Source organism: Callorhinchus milii, unplaced genomic scaffold (genome assembly GCF_018977255.1).
Source record: "Callorhinchus milii isolate IMCB2004 unplaced genomic scaffold, IMCB_Cmil_1.0 Scaffold4, whole genome shotgun sequence".
Classification (NCBI taxonomy): domain Eukaryota; kingdom Metazoa; phylum Chordata; class Chondrichthyes; order Chimaeriformes; family Callorhinchidae; genus Callorhinchus; species Callorhinchus milii.
In genome coordinates, this window is record NW_024704745.1 from 34534301 (window position 1) to 34553459 (window position 19159).

At 38.5% G+C, this 19159-nt stretch overlaps 1 protein-coding gene across 2 annotated transcripts in view; it reads left to right on the forward strand.

Moving 5' to 3' along the window:
- Positions 1-19159, forward strand: part of uggt2 (UDP-glucose glycoprotein glucosyltransferase 2) — a 130949-nt gene that overhangs the window by 26395 nt on the left and 85395 nt on the right. For both annotated transcript variants that reach the window (XM_042334144.1, XM_042334143.1), the window contains exons 9-11: positions 1147-1247; positions 6706-6805; positions 14845-14905. In XM_042334144.1, coding sequence (XP_042190078.1) covers positions 1147-1247; positions 6706-6805; positions 14845-14905 — 262 coding nt within the window. The remainder of the gene's footprint in view (positions 1-1146; positions 1248-6705; positions 6806-14844; positions 14906-19159) is intronic.

Genomic DNA, 19159 nt, shown 5'->3' on the forward strand with positions numbered 1-19159 from the left:
TTGTTCTGTTCACGTTGAATATTAACCCCAACATGGACTAGTTGGGTCAAATAGCCTGTTTCTGTGTTCTAACAGTGTATGTAATTCCTGAAAAACACAGATCAAAAGCAAGAAAACTATGGTTCCTGGAGCACTGAGACTTAGATGGACTCACAAACCTCATGAACCCTCTTTTACAGGGCTCCTGTTGGGCAACATTTTCCAGTTATTTCAAAAGCAGTTTATACTTATCTGCATTGGAAACTATTACGACAGACTATCTCGAGGAGTTAAGTGATGCTGCAGCTTTTGTGGTTCAGCATATCAGATGCTTCCTAACATGAGTCCTGCCAAGTCTCCCAGTTCAGTGAAAGATTATGTCTTTGTCTTCGTGGTGAAGCAATTGTGAGAACTAGATGAGTGTAAGCAATTTGGTGCCAGCAAGTCCAGTACCACATCAAAAGGCTGGAGCTGTGAATTAGCCCTTTTCATTATTTACAGTCAGCTCTGTAGTGAATGACTAGAGGCAGTGAACAGCAAACCCTGGGGATGGGGGGGAAGGTCTCCAGGTCATTCTCTATGTAAAATAGATTGAGATTGGACACAAATATTCAAGAATGTGACAAAAATAGAAGTTTGTAACAAAAAGACACCAGCAGAACCTGACAACTTTGAAGTCTGACTTTTTGTTATAAGTTGGAGTCTTAGATATTGGACTCAGATGACCGTGTTGCAATGAAGCTGTGCCTTATTGATACCTACATTTTTCAATGATTTATATTTCCAAAATTTTCCAAAAGCTTTTTTTTAAAGTGGTCGATCTGAAGTATTTTAATTTACCATCTCTTTTTCTCCCCCTTTTTATCCCATGATAGAAGGGTGTTTGTGGGACATTTGTTGTGTGCAAATTGGCTGATGCGTTCGCCCACACAGCACACACTCACTGCACTTTACAATAAATTCTGTGAAGCGCTTTGAGACGTCCTATGGACGTGAAAGGCGTTACATCAAATGTAAGGATTATGATTGTGACCAAAGACGTGCCCTTCATATTTGCATTGTACCTGGCTGGACAGCTATTTATAATTTTTGTTCCTTTGCTGTTAAAAATTAAATTGTGTGATTATGCAAAAATATCTTCTGCTTTGCTTTTTTTCTTAAAATTAGACAACTATATCCGGATATAAAAGGCGAGCTGAGGGAACTGAGAAAGCATCTTATTGAAAGCACAAATGAAATGGCTCCACTGAAGGTGTGGGAGCTTCAAGGTATTGTTCTGCTGCAATTTTCTGCTGCACTTCATTTAATCAGACATTGTATTACTGCACGAAAATCGCTTTTTGTTGACGGTAGTTTTGTAACTGAAGGAAACTGTAGCTCATCAATTTTTTAAGAAAAATGCATTGAGTCTATGTGCAGTAATTTGTTCGAGCTATCTTCCCTTCCCATTTTTCAGGTCTCTGCTGAAGACCTTTCTTTTCGACCGCGCCTTTGGTACCTCCCCTCCCCCTGGCTTGGTCCCGGGATCTGTTACTGTAAAGCGCTCTGAGACGCCGTCTGGCATGGAGAGCGCTATATAAATCCAAGTTGTTGTTGTTGTTTGTTGTTATCTAATTCCACACTCAGTAATTAAATTGAGCTGTAATACAAATCACTTCAATATTTGGGTTTATAGAACAACAAGGACTCTAATCTTTAAGGTAGTGTATTCTGATCTGTCAGTCCCCTGCATGTCCCGGTAAATCCAGTTTTAATAGAAATGTGAACAGAGAAATTATATTACAGTGAAGCCCTGTTATAATGTGATGGTTCAGATTTTTAAAATTCCCATCTGCTGTAGCGAAGCACGATAGCCAGTTTCACTGGCACGGCACACAGCAGGGATCCCTGCTGCCTATGCAGTAATGAGGTTCCCACAATAAGAAAAAGGCTGACTTCCAGGTCAACAGGTTGCCCTGAGCATCACTTCCTTTTTACTGTGCAAGCAGAATTCACGTTGGAAGCAGGAACTTACAACAACAACAAATTCCATTTAAAGAGCGCCTTTCACGTCGGGAGGACGCCTAGAAGCGCTGGACAGTTGGGTCAGGACCCGAGCAGGGGAGAAATGGTCAGGGTGAGGGGAGGGGAGGGAGGGAGCGAGGAGGGGGGAAATGGTCAGGGTGAGGGGAGAGAAGGGAGGGGGCGAGGAGCGAATAGAGAGTCGAGAGGGGAGCTGAAGGCACGATCAAAGAGAAAGGTCTTGAGACCGGCCTTGAAGGAGGAAAGGGAGGAGGCAAGGCGAAGGCACTGGGGGATAAAGTTCCAGAGCCTAGGGGCCGAGAGGCTGAAGGCCCAGCCACCGATGGTAGGGCGGTTGGGGCGGGGGATGTGGAGCAGACCGGAGCCAGAGGAACGGAGGGTACGGGCAGGTAGATAGGGGGATAGTAGGTCGGAGAGGTAGGAGGGAGCAAGGCCGTGAATGGCCTTGTAGGCGAGGATGAGGATCTTGAATTCGAACTTAATGACCAGAAGTTGGCCATTATTTAGCATGGGAAGCTAAAATGGTTAACTTCTGGGCATCAGATCTCCACCAGCATCACTTCCTGTGTCACTGTATACACAGAGAAAGGGAGATGGGCTGACTGAATGCATGCGCAGTGATTGGGATCCACACCACAAACGTATTATAACCAAATCTGAAGTATAAAGATACGCATTATAATTTGGAATCACGGTATTCAACAAGCTTCTCTTTAAACGTTGGAGAAAAGTTCAACTGCTGGACCTGTAGTCTTACATTCTTTCACAGAATTAAATGTTGCTCTCATTATTAATCACGTACACAATTGCATTTCATCTCTGTTGCATTATCACGGGGGTGATCCCCAGTCAGTGCTGCCACATCATGTCACCGAACACACTAAAAAATAGCTGACTTCCAGTCATCAGGTACCGCCAATGGCAATTCCTGTGCTATAAAGTGAACCCTCATTATAAGGGGGCACCTTATATGGGTTTATATTTATATATATTAATGCATGGTACATAGTCCTAGTATGTTTAAGAGTTTTAACTAATTTTCAAATAAATATTTTGTGAACTTATAATTTTTAGACACTTACAACTACTGTTTCCTTACTTGCTGATTCCCACTTTAAAAATAAAAGTAGTTTTGGACAGAGCTACCAAAGTGATGTCTTCTGCAGAAACTCACTGGTTGTAGCAGTTTGGGATCTAAATGGCACTTTATAGCTTCTTCTTTGTCCTCCCGTATTTTCTCCATTAGCATCTGGTTAATAAGAGAGACTGTCTAAGATGTGCAGTAATCCTGAAACAACTAGTTGGGACACTAGCATGTCTGGTCATGTTATCCTTGTTGTCCTCCTTTCAAGACTCTCCATTGCATCTTTGTGTGTCTCATCCATCTCTATGTGTCTCATCTATCTCTATGTGTCTCAGTAATGGGAGACAGTAAGACAGAGGGTTATGCTATGTTTTATTTCACATCAGTTTAATGGAAGAAGGAATGAAGAGATCAATCTTTAGTAAAGGACATGGACTGGTTTCTGGAAACATTTGAACATCTAATGCTGTGTCTGTAGTGTTGAGAGCGAAGCAGTGTAATTTTGTGCATCATTGCATGAGTATAAACTGCCCGGTCTGTACAATGCCCCTAAACTTTGGAACGCCCTCTCTCTACGCCTTCATCTCAATCCCTTTCTACCTGTTTTTAAATTCCACCTTACAACCTACGTCTTCAATCATGTCTACAAACATCCCCTTCCTCCCAACTCTTTCTGCTTTGCATACCTTACGGCCTTATCATTATTAAGTGCTACTAAAATAATAATCCTTGCATTTGATATAGTGCTTTTCACATCCTCTAGATGTCCCAAAGTGCTTCACAGAATATACTGTAAAGTGAATTGACTATATTTGTGGGTGAAATGCCCATCTAAGATGTTGTCCTACATGAAGGGCGTTACATAATGTCCAGTTGTTCAACTCTGATATTGATGGTGAAGTACTCCAAGACAACACTTCGCATCAAGGGCTCCAAATAAATGCAAGCTGTTTTTGTTGACAAAGATTTAATCTTTTATTAAAAGTACATAGTTGGGACTAGTAGTATATACTGTACTGATTTGTAATGTCTTTGCTGTCTCTTCCTACTTTATTGTCAAGAACTGTGGAGTTTGATTATGATACAGGATAATGTTACTTGAGTTTTCATCCCTCCTTTCCTGGTAGTGCTTATTCATGCTGGGATGCTAACTGCTCTGTGGTACTTTGCCTAAGTCACCATTTTTTTGTGAGTAAACCTAGATGGTAAGCTTTGCCAGCTATGCCACCACATGCATAACACCAAAGATGGACATTTTTAATATCTTATGTCTTAATATACAATGGGAAATGTAGACTTTGCACAATTCTAAACCTCAGAGTGAAAAGGCTTTCTTTCTGGTACAAACACAGCATAAATGACTTTATTATCACTTTATTATCACAGTTGCTCCTTAATCTTTTTACCATCACTGGCTTGCTACTGAAGAATGGAATGAGTATAACCTGGTTCCTTACTTTTAACTTGCTGTGTCGAGCACCAGTTCTGCAGGAGCATCTTGAATTAAATGTTCTCCTTTTGAAATATCGTTTCAACCATTCCACTTGACACTGAGTCATGTAAAATCATCCAGAATTAATATCTTCTTTCTTCTGATGCTACTTTTATTTGCTTACAGGTCCATATCTATTTATTCTTTTTGCCTTTGTGGTCGATAAGAATTCCCAATCTCTTTCTCTTTTTTTTTCTGACAAAAGACGTTCTTTATTTTCTCGACTGCAAGTAGAACTGTTTTGTTATTGTTAGATCCTGTTTTATTGATGCTTCCCCTTCAAAACAGTTTACATCCTACTTTGTGAAACTAAGGTCTGATGAGCCTAGCCTCAACAATGGCTTTGCCGAATAGATTAGATCTTCTACTTCTACTATTGTTCCATTGAGTATTTTTACTTTATCTGCTTCCATATTTAATACTTTGCTCCATCTGCTTTTTCTACTGCTGCTACTCAACAAATCCATAGATCAGTGGTGGCCAAGCTGTGGCTGCGGGGCGGAAGTGGCCCACTGGGTCATTGAGAATTGTTGTTATTGTATAGTTTCTGATATAAAATTAGATTAAAAAAGGAAAGTATTAATGTGTTGCTAATAAACTGGAAATAAAATGAGTATCATTGTAGTACCCAAGGAATTTCTTGTGAGGTTTGTAATATAAACTTGCTTTTCCAGCATTTCCTATGTTTGCATAATCATATAGAATAGAACGTATTTTTAGAAAAAAATGTACGCATTATTTTGTTTCACAGACAGATTTTGAGTTTAGCAATTATTTTACAGGGTCCATTATACTTGTTCAACTTCATCAAATTAAAAATATAATTGAGTACAAATTGTAAAATGGTCCATCTGAGAACCAACTGTGACAATAACTCTTCACGGTGTATTCTGCGCAGGAGGTTTCTTGTCTTCAGCACCCCTTCAAAAAAAGGAAAGGCGACGTGCAAACTTAAACAAGTGCCTTGGGGATATTACCTATGAGCACAAGGGAGTATTATCCCCATGATCTTTGTTTAATTTTTGCAAGATATCTGTCTTTTTTTGAAGGGGAACAGGGGACAAGTCATCCTGCATCTAATTAACAAAAGATGGTCCAGGCAACCAAACTGGGAGACAATGTATCACTCAGCAACGTGATGAAGGTGATGCCTCCAGGTGGTTAGTTTGGGCTCATCATTGTGAGGTGTGTGTGTGTGTATATATAGTGTGTTAATATATATATATATATTTGTGTATGTGTACAATAACCTCCTGATATATTGGCGCTCCAAGGGGGAAGAGCTCAGTGATTCTACATCTGGGGTGAATATGTAGGAATGAGTCCTCCTGGGACTCTGTGGGTGGGAGGCCTTACACCAACACACACTACACAGTTTTTATGCTTTACCTGGTTGTCAAGTACCAGCTAATAGTACCAGCTAACAATGCAATGAATATACAACACTTACTATTTCACACAATGTCACTGATTTAGATTTTCTGTCACTTTCCTTCTGAAGGGTTTTACAACACATCCCAAGCAGCTGACAACAGAATCAGAGGTCCCGTACTATAAAGGGATTTTCTCTCATTTTTCCAGATGCACAAGAATGATAGTAATTTCTGCAGAGAGCCCTTTGGGTTGATTTAGATTAACCGTCTGAGGACCACCCCACCTTCAGAAATGAATACTCAGAATTACAATTCTTCATTTTGTTTATTTGCATTTTCACATTTTCCTGGGCTAGGATACTCCTCACGAAAGTTCGCTATGTGGCCTGGCACATGGCTGGGCAGCTCTGTGACATTTTCCCAGTACAGGTAAATACTCATCAATGATGTATCCCATCTTTACTTATGGGGGATGCGTAGAATGCGACTTTATAAGCAGAATGGTGAAATAAACAGAATGGTCCTTTATTCACATTTTGCATGGGAAGCAGGAGAGACATTGACAGCATGATGATATAAGCCATGTGATGATATCACCATTGTTTTAATATCAGGAGTTCACTGTACATACAAAGCTCTATATTTCACACAAGGATAACATTCCTGGTAGATTCTCATCATTGAGTGTTATGTTCATAAAATGCACAATCTTTGTTTGGTACCTGGTTTTAATCAAATGTTTTTTTCCCCTTTAGATCTCAGTTTCCAGGCAGCTGCTCGCATTACCTCTGCTCCTGTTTATGACGCCTTGAAGTTAATGCGAGACCTTAGCCAGAATTTTCCAACAAAAGCCAGGTACTGAGAGCAGTTATATTTACATGCTGAATGGTCATTTAAAATGATGGTGTGTTCATTGTATACTGAGTTATATAGCTCCCCTGATCCCGAACAATACACTGAAAAGAGGACTTTTTTTGTAAAGACTTATAGTTAAAAATCAGAAGTCAGGAGGATACACTTGCAACATAATTTGTTTGTGTTTGGGGTTATAATGGTTTCTAAGACACTCCTGGTACATGACTAAATTGTTTGCAAGCAGTTTCTAGCACTAATAACACAGAATGAACAGTAATGGCAGCTAAACATGTCCAATTAACTGTTTCAGCTAGCCCATGATTATGATTAACACTTTGTTCTTGCAAATATTTTGCGATAGATCTTCATTCTTTTTGAATCTTCATTCAAAAAAGTTGCAATTATTCTACAGTTCTGTACTCATTTATAGACTTTATTCTGAATGGAGGTTTCCTCTTGCCAGTTTTGTGTAATCGTTTCCTTTTCTGAAGATATTTTACTCTTTTTTCCTTCGAATGAGGTACCTCATCCCCATGGATATGTATGGATACCTCAGCCCAGTAAAATGAAAAAGGTATCTTATTTTACTGGTCAATATGGGAAACGAAGTGGCGGGTGGGGGGTAGCCCTGTTAATTAAGGATGAAATAAAAGCAGTGGAGAGGAAGGATCTGAAATCCGATGACTAGGAGGTCGAGACAATATGAGTGAAAATAAAAAATAATAAAAGGCAGAAAATATTAATGAGAGTGGTTTATAGACCCCTAAACAATGATCAGGTAAAGCGATAATAGTGGGTGATTTCAATCTCCACATAGATTGGGAAAACCAAATCGGCAAAAGTAGGTTAAAAGAAGAGTTCATTGAGTGTATGAGAGATAACTTTCAAGAGCAGCATGCCGAGGAACCAACTAGGGGACAGGCCATCCTAGACCTTGTTTTGTGTAACGAAGCAGGGCTAGTTGGCAGTGTAAGTATTAAGAATCCTCTAGGGCAGAGTGATCACAATATGACTGAATTCTGCATTAAGTTAGAGAGGAGTCTTGTGGAGTCCTGTAGCTCAGTGGTTAGAGCACTCGCTTTGCAAGCGAGAGAACTGAGTTCAATTCCAGGCAGGGCGAAACCTTGGGCAAGTTTCCTTACTCCAAACCCCTAATAATCCTCCAAAACCAAAAATACATTGGTCATTTTCAATCTACGACTGTTTGTGGGACATTGCTGTGCGCAATTGGCCCACAAATGTACAGTCAATTCACTTTACAGTATGTTCTGTGAAGCACTTTGGGACGTCCTCCCGACGTGAAAAGCGCTATATCAAATGCAAGGATTATTATTATTATTAGAGGGATATAGTTAAATCCGAGGCAAGTGTTCTGAATTTAAATAGGGCTAATTTTGTAGGTATGAGGAAAGATATAGATAAAATAGACTGGAGAATAAGACTAAGAGGTAAAAATGTAGACCAACAGTGGCAAATATTTAAGGATGTAGTGCAAAATTCTCAGCGGTCGCATATTCCTTTGCGGATCAAGAGTACCACAGGGAAAGCAATTCATCCGTGGTGCAGTTAGGGAAAGCATCAAATTAAAAGAAAAAACTGCCAAGAAAAGCAGCAAATCTGAAGATTGGGAGAGTTTTAGAAACCAGCAAAATAAAACTAAAAAAACTCATTAAGAACGAGAAAAAGGAGTTTGAGGGTAAGCTAGCTCGGAACATTAAGTTTGATTATAAAAGTTTTTGCAAACATATTAAGAGGAATAGGCCAGTGAGGGTAAATAAGGTCCACTTCAGTCAGAGATGGGAGAAGTTGTAATGGGGGATAAGGACATGGCAGAGTCCCTAAATGGGTACTTTGCATCTGTCTTCACCCTAGAAGACACAACAAGTCTGCCAACAATAGAGATGCACCAAAGGGATAAGGACAGGGAGCAACTTAGGGAAATTTTCATTAGTAGAGAATTGGTGCTAAGGAAACTGTTAGCACTAAAAAGTGACAAATCCCCTGGTCCGGATGGCTTGCATCCCAGGGTTTTAAAAGAGGTAGCTTATGAGATAGTGGAGGCCTTATGTCTGATCTTCCAAAATTCCTTGGATTCTGGAACAGTCCCCATGGATTGGAAGATCGCAAATGTCACACCACTATTTAAAAAAGGTGGAAAGGAAAAGATGGGGAACTATAGGCCAGTTAGTCTCACATCAGTGATAGGAAAAATGTTAGAATCATTGATTAAGGATGTGGTAGTGCAATATTTAGGGGAGCACAATATAATTAGGCCAAGTCAACATGGCTTTACAAAAGGAAGTCATGTTTGACAAATCTCATAGAGTTTTTTGAGGATATTTCGAGTAAACTCGATAAGGGTGAATCAGTGGATGTGGTCTATTTAGACTTCCAGAAGGCATTCGATAAGGTGCCACATAAAAGGTTAGTCCAAAGGATAAGGGCCCATGGAATTGGGTGGAGCCTAGTATCGTGGATTGGGAAATGGTTAACGGGTAGGAAACAAAGAGTAGGGATAAACGGGTCCTTTTCATTTTGTCGGGATGTGACTAGTGGAGTGCCACAAGGATCAGTCCTTGGGCCTCAGCTATTTACCATCTACATCAACGATCTAGATGAGGACATCGAAGTTAACATATCTAAATTCACGGATGACACAAAACTAGGAGGAAGTGCCAACACAGAGGACGACATTAAAAAAATGCAGCGCGACATAGATAGGTTAGGTGATTGGGCAGGTAGGTGGCAGATGAAGTATAATGTAGGGAAGTGCGAAGTCATCCACCTTGGTAGCAAAAACAGTAGAGCGGGTTATTTTTTAGAAGGGGAGAGATTGGAATGTGTTAGTGTCCAGAGGGACTTGGGTGTCCTTGTACACCAATCACAGAAAGTTAGTCTGCAGGTGCAGCAGCAATTAGGAAGGCGAACGGTATGTTAGCATTCATTATGAAAGGATTAGAGTATAAGAGTAGGGAAGTCTTGCTGCAACTGTATAGGGCCCTGGTGAGACCACACCTGGAATACTGTGTGCAGTTTTGGTCTCCTCATTTAAGGAAGGATGTACTTGCCTTGGAGGGGGTGCAGCGTAGATTTACTAGGTTAGTGCCAGGGATGAAGGGGATGAGTTACGAGGATAGGCTGACCAATTTCTATATTCTCCAGAATATAGAAGAATTAGAGGTGATCTTATAGAAACCTATAAGATCATCAAAGGGCATGATAGAGTAGATAGTGGGAGATTGTTTCCCTGGTTGGAGAAACTAAAACCGGGGTCACACCTTAAAATCAGAGGCCAGCCCTTTCGCACTGAGTTGAGGAAGAACTTCTTCACTCAAAGGGTGGTGAATGTATGGAACTCGCTACCCCAAAGGGCTGTTGACGCTCAGTCCTTGAACATATTCAAGACTGAGATAGATTTCTTATTGCAAAAGGGATTAAGGGATATGGGGATAAGGCAGGATCAGGTTATTAGCTGGAGTTAGATTAGAAGATCAGCCATGATTGAATGGCAGGGCAGGCTCGAAGGGCCGAATGGCCTACTCCTGCTCCTACATGTTATGTTAATATTGATTTTGAGATTTAATAGTAAGTGTCAGGAGCCTATTTGATCACAACTAAGATCGATCTCAGTTATTGTAGTAGTAATAATAATAAATCTTGGTTTTGATACAGTGCTTTTCATGTTGGGAGCATGTCTCAGTGCTTCACAGGATTTACTGTAACATGTATTTGTGACTGTGTATTTGTCGGTGAATTTGTCAATGACTGTGTTTTCCTTTTTTTTAAAAAAAAACTCTCCCTGGACCCATCTCTGCTCTCAAACTACCGCCCCATCTCCAACCTCCCTTTCCTCTCCCAAGGTCCTGGAACGAGTTGTTGCTTCACTGCTTCCTCTCAGGCCACTCCCTTCACGGACCCCTCCAATCGGGTTTCCGTGCCGCTCACAGCACAGAAACCGCCCTGGTCAAAGTGACAAATGACCTCACTTCACCCCCTGCCCTCCACCCTCTCCAATCCCGACCCCCAGCTCGGGTCCCAAACTCTGACTGCCCAGCGCCTTAGGACGTCCTCCTGATGTGAAAGGGTCTATACAAATGTAATTTTGTTGTTTTTGAATGTGGCCGCCAATTTGCCCACAGTAATATCCCACAAACAGCCATGAAGTGAATAACCAATTTTATTTGGGGGATTGTTGGTCAGGACATTGGGAGAAATTATTTTCTCTTTTTGAATACTGTAATGGGATCTTTAACATACACCTGAACAGGAAAATGGGATCTCAGTTTAATGTCTCATCCAAAGGATAGCACCTCTGACAATGAAGCACACACCCGGCATTGCATTGAAGTGTCAGCTGAGACTACACTAACTAATAGGGGGAGATCCAATCTAATCCTAATACCTAACATTTAAAATAAATGAAAATGAATTTTAAATAAATAAAATAGCCAAAAAGTAACAATAGTTCTGTACTCACCATGAATTCAATGCAGCTCTATTGATCCCCTGGACTAAACCAACCATTATCAACTGGGGGCATCATGTGGGCTGATTGAGTTTGAAAACACAGGGTAGACTTTTGAATTGTGGAATTCAAGTTCCAGTTTTTTTTTAGATCTTATTTAGCTAATTCCGAATTCCAGAACAATTAAAGGTTTTCTTTCATTAATTCCATTAATTCAACCTTAATAGTCTGTCTGTCTTTGCTATTCATTGTGTAAACTCAAAAGGGAACTCCACACTTTAGTGTACAGTTAAATATTGATTTGTGCATGAGATCACTGAAGCCAGTTCTAAGGAATATTTTCTCCTGTGCTCCTAACTATGTCCAGATGCTAATTCAATTAAATCCCAGATTGTTTATTTCAAAAACAAATGGTACATGTTAGTCTAGCAAATCTAAACTAAATACTGGAGAATGGTATTTATTTTATACCAAGGGGTTTGCCTTTCTTTGATTTTGAAAATCAAATCTTTGATTTTAAAAAAAGGTATAAATCACAGGTAACACCTGGAGTAAACTGATTTAATTCTGCAGATTATAGTTATCAAGATTAGTGCAGGATTGCCAACTGATTATCTGTACACACAGAGATGATGAGAAACAGATGCTGATAAAATAAAGTATTTGAAGAGAAGCAAGTTTTTGCCGGTGTCCTGGCCGACAGTACCCAAGATAAAATTTGTCATTCACTTCAATGCTTTTGTGGGACATTTCTGTATACAAGTTGGATGCTGGCTACAAAGTCACTGCACTTTACAGTAAATCCCGTGAAGGGTTTTGAAACATCCCCCCGCATGACAGCTGCTATATCAAATGCAAGGATTATTATTTTTATTATCATAAATATCTTTCGAATGACAGGTGAAATTATTACACAAAAGTATGACCATGATGAAGATGCTTTAAAAATAGCAACATTTTAAAATAGGAATAACTATTTACCTTAATTCTAAGCTTGCTTTTATTGGTATTTGTTTCCTTTCAAAATTAAAGAACTTCCATTCAGACAGGCCAATTTAAGCAGTTTTTTGTATGTTTAAGCATCAGTGTTATTGATGTTTAATAATATAGGGTATACTAAGATTGACAGTGTGTCAATTTCTCTGAAATCTGAAAGCCATGCAAACCAACAGCCTGACTGCAAATGAACCAAATCGTACAAGTGTCAGCCACTGTTGGGTTTTGAGCCTGTGACCCGTAAAATCAGTGACAGCTGTAATATTTCTATTTAGTCAATTAACTCTGCATTGATTCTGAGACTGTCACAATGCCAAGAACCTAACAAAAACATTTCACCTTGAAAGTGCCTCCTTCACTATCAGCATGATGTATGGAACAGACTGCCGAGGAGACACTGGAGGCAGGCAGCATCAGCAAATTCAGGAGGGAGCTAGATAGAGATTTTGATGAATTAAATAATTATGGGGTACAGCAGAGCATCTCATGGTACTTTTTTAGAACTAATTGATTTAACCTGCATTTCCTAGATGATGTCTATTAAGGAACAAAAAATCTTATTTAGCAATACTATTCTTTTCATTTTTTGGACAGTATCATTCTATAGAACCAAGTACCCATGCTTAAATTTTTTAATATAAAACAAAACAGATAATATTGATAAACTTCTGGCTTTTCATTACTGGTGTATTCCATAAACTAGAAACTAGACAAGCAACTTCATCACATATGTGGATGTGAAGGTTTGATAAGACACTACAGCTTATCTCCTGGAAACTGTCATTCTGGGAGCAAATAAGAGTGTAATTGTGGACTGTCTAGATAATGAACCAATTCATGGGCAAAATTCTGTGCAGGTCTTATTTTCATTTAGGTTTTTCTATCTTGTAAAACCCAGGTTTGTGATGCTCATTGGCACAATTTATTCTGGTGGCTGGAAATAACAACAAATTCACAGTTATAAATACCTTTCGCGTCAGGAGGACATTCCAAAGCTTTGGACGGTACAGGCAGGGTTTGTACCCGAGCTGGGGGTGAGAGCTGAGAGGAGGTAGACTGGGAACATGATCAAAGAGTCTAGGTGAACCTTAAAGGAGGCAAGGGAGGGGCAAGTCGTAGGGACACCGGGAAGGAATTCCTGAAAGCCTGTCTGCTGATAGTGGGGGGAAGGCTGAGGACTTGAGAGACCCAGTGGCTGCTCAGAGGAGGAAATGGACAGGTTTGTAGGGTTTGAGGAGGTCACAGAGCTAGGGTGGGGCAAGACCATGGAGAGATTTAAAAGTTAGAATGAGGATCTATGAACTCGATTTGTTGGGAGATGTGGAGTCTTCGCTGTCCATACCTTGGGACATCCTTCCATCATGAAAGGTGCTATATAATTGCAATTTATTGTTGTTGTTGGAGCTAGGTGAGAATGAGTGTGATAGGCTTGCAGAGCCTAGTAAGGGAGAGGATACGAGTTTTAGAGGTCTGTATAGTCTGCAGCTTGCGGAGAGAGAATTTGGAATTTGTTTAAAAAAAAACGTAGGAGAGGTTGTGACATTTGCACCAGTGTGATATTATGTCACGTTTTGTTATAAATATAAACAAACTGCATTTGAAATAGTATGGACTTTTTTACAAACACATGTACTTTATCACGCACGCAGACACAACAGTGACATCTGTGACTGAAATGCACACAAGCCAGATGTAGCTCAGCAGGAGGATCAATGAAATTACTGAATAGTTATTAGTAATTAACTAAGAAACAAACAGTGAAACCTAGTTCTATGGCACACTGCATTACCTGTAACTGGTTAGGGAATAGGTTAAAACTCCTTAACATCACAGCACATGATACCATCCAAATCTTACAAGTGTCATAATGATCTGGCGCAAATCCAACTTGTTAGGGTTTAAATAGAACTAATTAAAATTAATATAGGATTGGGCTGACAAATCACTCTCTGTTGCTTATTCCTGTAACAAAGGATTCTAGGTGAATTTAATCTCAGTGTAGATTTTATCAGGAAAGACATTTAACACAATATTTAAATTATCTGTAAGAATCCAGTATTTTAGCATTCTGCTATTATTTAAGAAATAGTTAACTTACAAGCTGTTGCATTGTACAAGCACTGCTGATTTCATCTTCTAAGGTTAGTGATTAAGTGTTTCAAAATCACTGTTACCATTTATCACAATAAATGGCACGTGATGATGTTTTTGGAATGCAAGTGCTTCCGATATTGCAATACTCATGGAATCTTTGAAATCTGATGTCTTTATTTTGTACTTTATTGACCATTTCATGATGTGTTGGGAGGGCAAATTAAATGTCCCACAATGATAGTGATGAATGTGAGAAGCAAATTTTGTTAAAAAACAGACAGAGAATATCTTAAGAAGTGAACCAAATATATCATGCAATTTGTATTGAAGACAAACCTCTGAGTCTTTGAATCTATTTCACTCAGGCGGCCCAGGTTCGACTCCCGGTATGGGAATCACATGTTTTCAGCGCCTTGGGACGTCCTCCCGACATGAAAGGGGCTATACAAATGTAATCTAGTTGTTGTTATTGTTGTATCTACAGATCACTGACTAGAACGGTCGTAAGTCAAGAAATGAGAAATGAAATTGAGGAAAATCAAAAGGTAGACCTCTTTATTTTAAAAACAACTTTTGTTGAGAACATGACATTTTTACATTCATAACAAAAACTAATGCTATAATATAGATATTGTATGATGAAAACAATTTCTGGTGTTGTAAGGTTTATACAAGTTATTTGAGGAGAGTCATTAAAATACTTTTTATATATTTCCAATAGATTGCATTTAGTAGAAGTCATTATCTTAAATACCAAATTAGAATTGTGATGTTACACTACAATATTTATTCAATTTACTGATATAGTATTGTAAATTTCAGGCAGGAAATACATGGAACTGTTTATTTGCACCTCTTTCACGAAATCAGTTTGAGACAATTATGACTCTTCACATGTGCAGTTGCTTTTGTGTTCTTTTGTATTGTAAAATGCCCCATATAATGTAATTGAGGTGGATTGTACAATAATTATACAATGCTGACAACTTCTGGTTATTAGAGAACCACTGCTGCTTGAAAACGCAGCCTGACCCATGTTTTCTTTTATGTAAAGTGAATACAGATCCACACACTCATAGAGATTTGCAGCACAGAGGAAGGCCATTTGGCCCATTTGTGTCTCTGCTGCCTCTTTTGATCTCAGCCCAATGTGGTTAGCAGTGTATTCTGTGGAAAATTTCACAATGAATTTAATTATTCCAAAAATAAAATGTGGGTCATATCCTGGAATTTGGTCAAAACCATTACTTTGAAAATTACAGCAGAGCCCATTGGTATCTGAAATGTGAGTTTAGTACTTTTAGTCTCTCATCCATACATCTTCAGTACCCTTTCAGTGAAAAACTGAATTTTAGGCTATTTTATTTACTGTAGGGTTTATGTCTGCTGCAAGATTCACAGTATAGAAAGATTGCATTACCAACCATGTGAGACTTGTTTTGTTTATTGAACATCAGGGTCTAATTTCCGATATTAGATCCACATGTCCAATTGAACAGCTGCATTTTTTTTAGGTATTATTAAAGAATCTGCCTTAAATTTCCTCCCAATTAAAATTTTCCCCAAATTGAAATTATTTGCTTATTCATCTCATTGTTGTTTATGAAACACTGCTCTTGCAAGTCATCTATATAATCGTCTATGTATGTTACATTCATTTTAATTTCTAGTTAATTATAATAAATTAATCCTTGCATTTTATGTAGCATCTTCTTATGAAAGTGTCTCAAAGTGCTTCTCAGAATTTTTAGTTAAAGTGTAGTGACTGTGTATTTGTAGGCAAGCACAACAGCAATAAGCAATAACCCACAAATAGTTAGGAATTGAATGACCAATTTTTTTTCTTTGTTGGAATGTTGGCCAGGACAGAAGAAGAAACTCCATTCTCTTCAAAAAGTGCCATGGGATTTTTAACATCCACCTAAACCAGCAGACTGTAGCTCAGTTTAATATTTCCTCTGAAGGGCGGCACCTCTAAAGAATACAGCAGTCCCTCAGCACTGCAATGGAGAGTCAGTCTAAATCTGAGTCCAAAGTGATTTTATAGCTCACAACCTTTTATAATTTACCTTCCGTAAATCAGACAGATCGAGCACATTACATGGAGATACATTTAAGTATCTGAACAATTACAAATAAAATAGACGTTCAAAAAGAATGCCATGGCACTTTTCAAAAAGAAAAGTGAGTTTCTCCTGTTGTCCCAGCAAATAATCCCCAGATTTAAAAATATATATTTTTACATACAAACTGCTATAAAAATGCAAGTTATTATCATAGATCCCATCAAAGCACAGTTCCCATGGGTCAGCATTGTGTGCAACTGGTTGACTGAGAGAGTCCACACTTCTGCAACTTGAATTCCATACTAAGGAATCTTGTTAAGAAATAGTTTAATTAGAACCCATAATGTATCCATACAATAATTTGATTCACCTTACAGTTATTTAGCCCTTCTAGGAAATGTTGTGCTCATCCTTAGCAAAGAACATTTATCTCTATTAGGCATTATTTTTCATCTGTATACTTAGATGCGTTTCTATGTAATGTGCGTGAGCTATCTGATTTCCAGCAGGCAGGCTGTAAAAAGAGTTTCTACAAGGCCAAAGGCAATGAACTCTCTTGTGAATGTCTTTGACATCAGGTAAATAGCTAATTTTCTGAAATTTCAGTTTGGAAAGTGGAGATGAGTTAAATCAGGAATTCAATTAGAACACATCAGAGCCCTTAGCTGGCCACATTGTCCATTTTATGTAGCAAAATGAGAGCCAGAAAAAAAGAGAGGCTGTTAGGATCTGGCAATTGGGTGGAAGCAAAACTGATAGAAGGTGGGAGCAGCAAACTGCTGGAGTGTTTGAGACAAGATTGTTAAGGGATATTCATGTGGTGGCAATATTATTCTACACTTGGCCAGTGGTGAATTCGTAAATGTATTGCCATGTGAAATCTTTCCTTTTCAAATTCAGTACTTTCATGTTCACTTTGAATGAAAGAGACATGATTCCCTTTTGATTGTTGAACTAAAGCGTAATCGAAAACTATCAAAACAAGATCAAGCGTTGCTGCTTTTCAAAATATGAGGGTTTTTTTCTCCACAGTAAAGTACCACTGCTGCAGACAACTTGTAAAGAAAAACTGCCTGACATCCTGAGACTGAATTTGACCAACATTTTTGTAATTAGATTTCCCTTTTAGTTCTCATGGTGGAGATTTGAATGAAAAGGGTTGGTGCTGCAGGGAGCACCAATGTCTAATGGCATTATGAAATGTCAATTTTCTGACACTTGTGTGAATGCATGAGAAATTTACCTTGCAATCTTGCTGCCCAAATAGGCATAGTGAAATCGGGGGAAAAGATCAAGAGCAACGTTGTCTGAAATACACAAATCCTGCCATATGTTACTATTATTTCAGTAGTGGAGTTCCCAAATTGTCATTTTGGTATTCTCTGAACTCAAAACGTAATCAAGCAAAATACTGTATACTAGTTATCCAACCCAACATGCCAACAAATATCTTTCCACAGGCATTTTTTTCTGTACCTGAGCCCGTAACCAGAAAGCAACGTATTCTGCGGAATATTTATTTATTGATTTCAATTTACACCCATCCTCAGTTAAACAAAAAAGTAAATGTCTCATGCTTTCACATGTTTTGATGTACGTTTGTCAAGTGCTCCGAGACGGTGCCCCGTGTAAAGGATGCTATATAAATGCAAGTTGTTGTTTCTGCCTATTTAGTTCTGCTAAAGTAATATGATTTTCAAGCCTTTTGTTTCTACTACACTAATACTTTCATGAAAAAGAATGACCTTTAAAAGAAAGCATTTTTTGGGAACAATAAACGCTTCATTGCAAATTTGTTGCTGTGGAGCGGGGAATTATATTTTTTTCTTAGCTTCATTTCACTCCTTTTCTCAGTTGTGATCTTGGTCTGATTGCCATGGACATGTTCCATCTATAATTGCTGTAAAAATGAAGTGGGTGCCTATGATTTATAACACTTAGTTTATGATTGAATTCTAAAACATATGCAACACACTCTGATGTTACGATGGATGAGAAGTTATAATTGTACGGAAACATTTTAGAAGTTGGGAGTATTTTTGTTGAAGTACATTATTTTATGAAGGGAATTAAAATGAATTTTGATGGTGTCATTTGAGAGAGACTATTTCAACTGATCAGAAAGCCTGCAGCAAGAGGACACAATTTGAAAAAAGGAATGGTTAGAAGAATTTATTTTCCACATAAGAGTGAGAAATACCTTATCACAAAATTTGTTTGGCTTAATTTTAAAGAAAATTTAATAAATATTTGATGAAAAATATTATTAGAAGGTACTGGGAAATTTCAGGGTAATAGGATCTGAGTAAATGTAGAATTTTGATTTGGATCTCATTTCTGGTTATTTATAATTCAACTTCTTGTTGTATTATGATTGCATCTGCAAGTTGAAGATGATTCCACATCTGCAGTCTGAAGAGTCAAATTGATGGAAACACAAACTCTGAGAATTGTGATTATGATAAGTATGACATACATCAAAGTTGACTGCATCAAAGTTGTAGCATCTATGCAGATACTATAATGTCAGGCATTATGTCACTGCTTGATTAGTGAGGAGTGGCGCCACATTTTGAGAGTAAGCTGCATTCTTTACAATAGAGTAGAAATTGGAATTTAAGAAATATGTGTGACTGGAGAGATCATTGAGGTCAATTTCACTGGTGCTGAAGTAAAATGAAATAAATAATCCTGTATTATAATATTCTGCATCTCGTACTCGATTGAATTCTG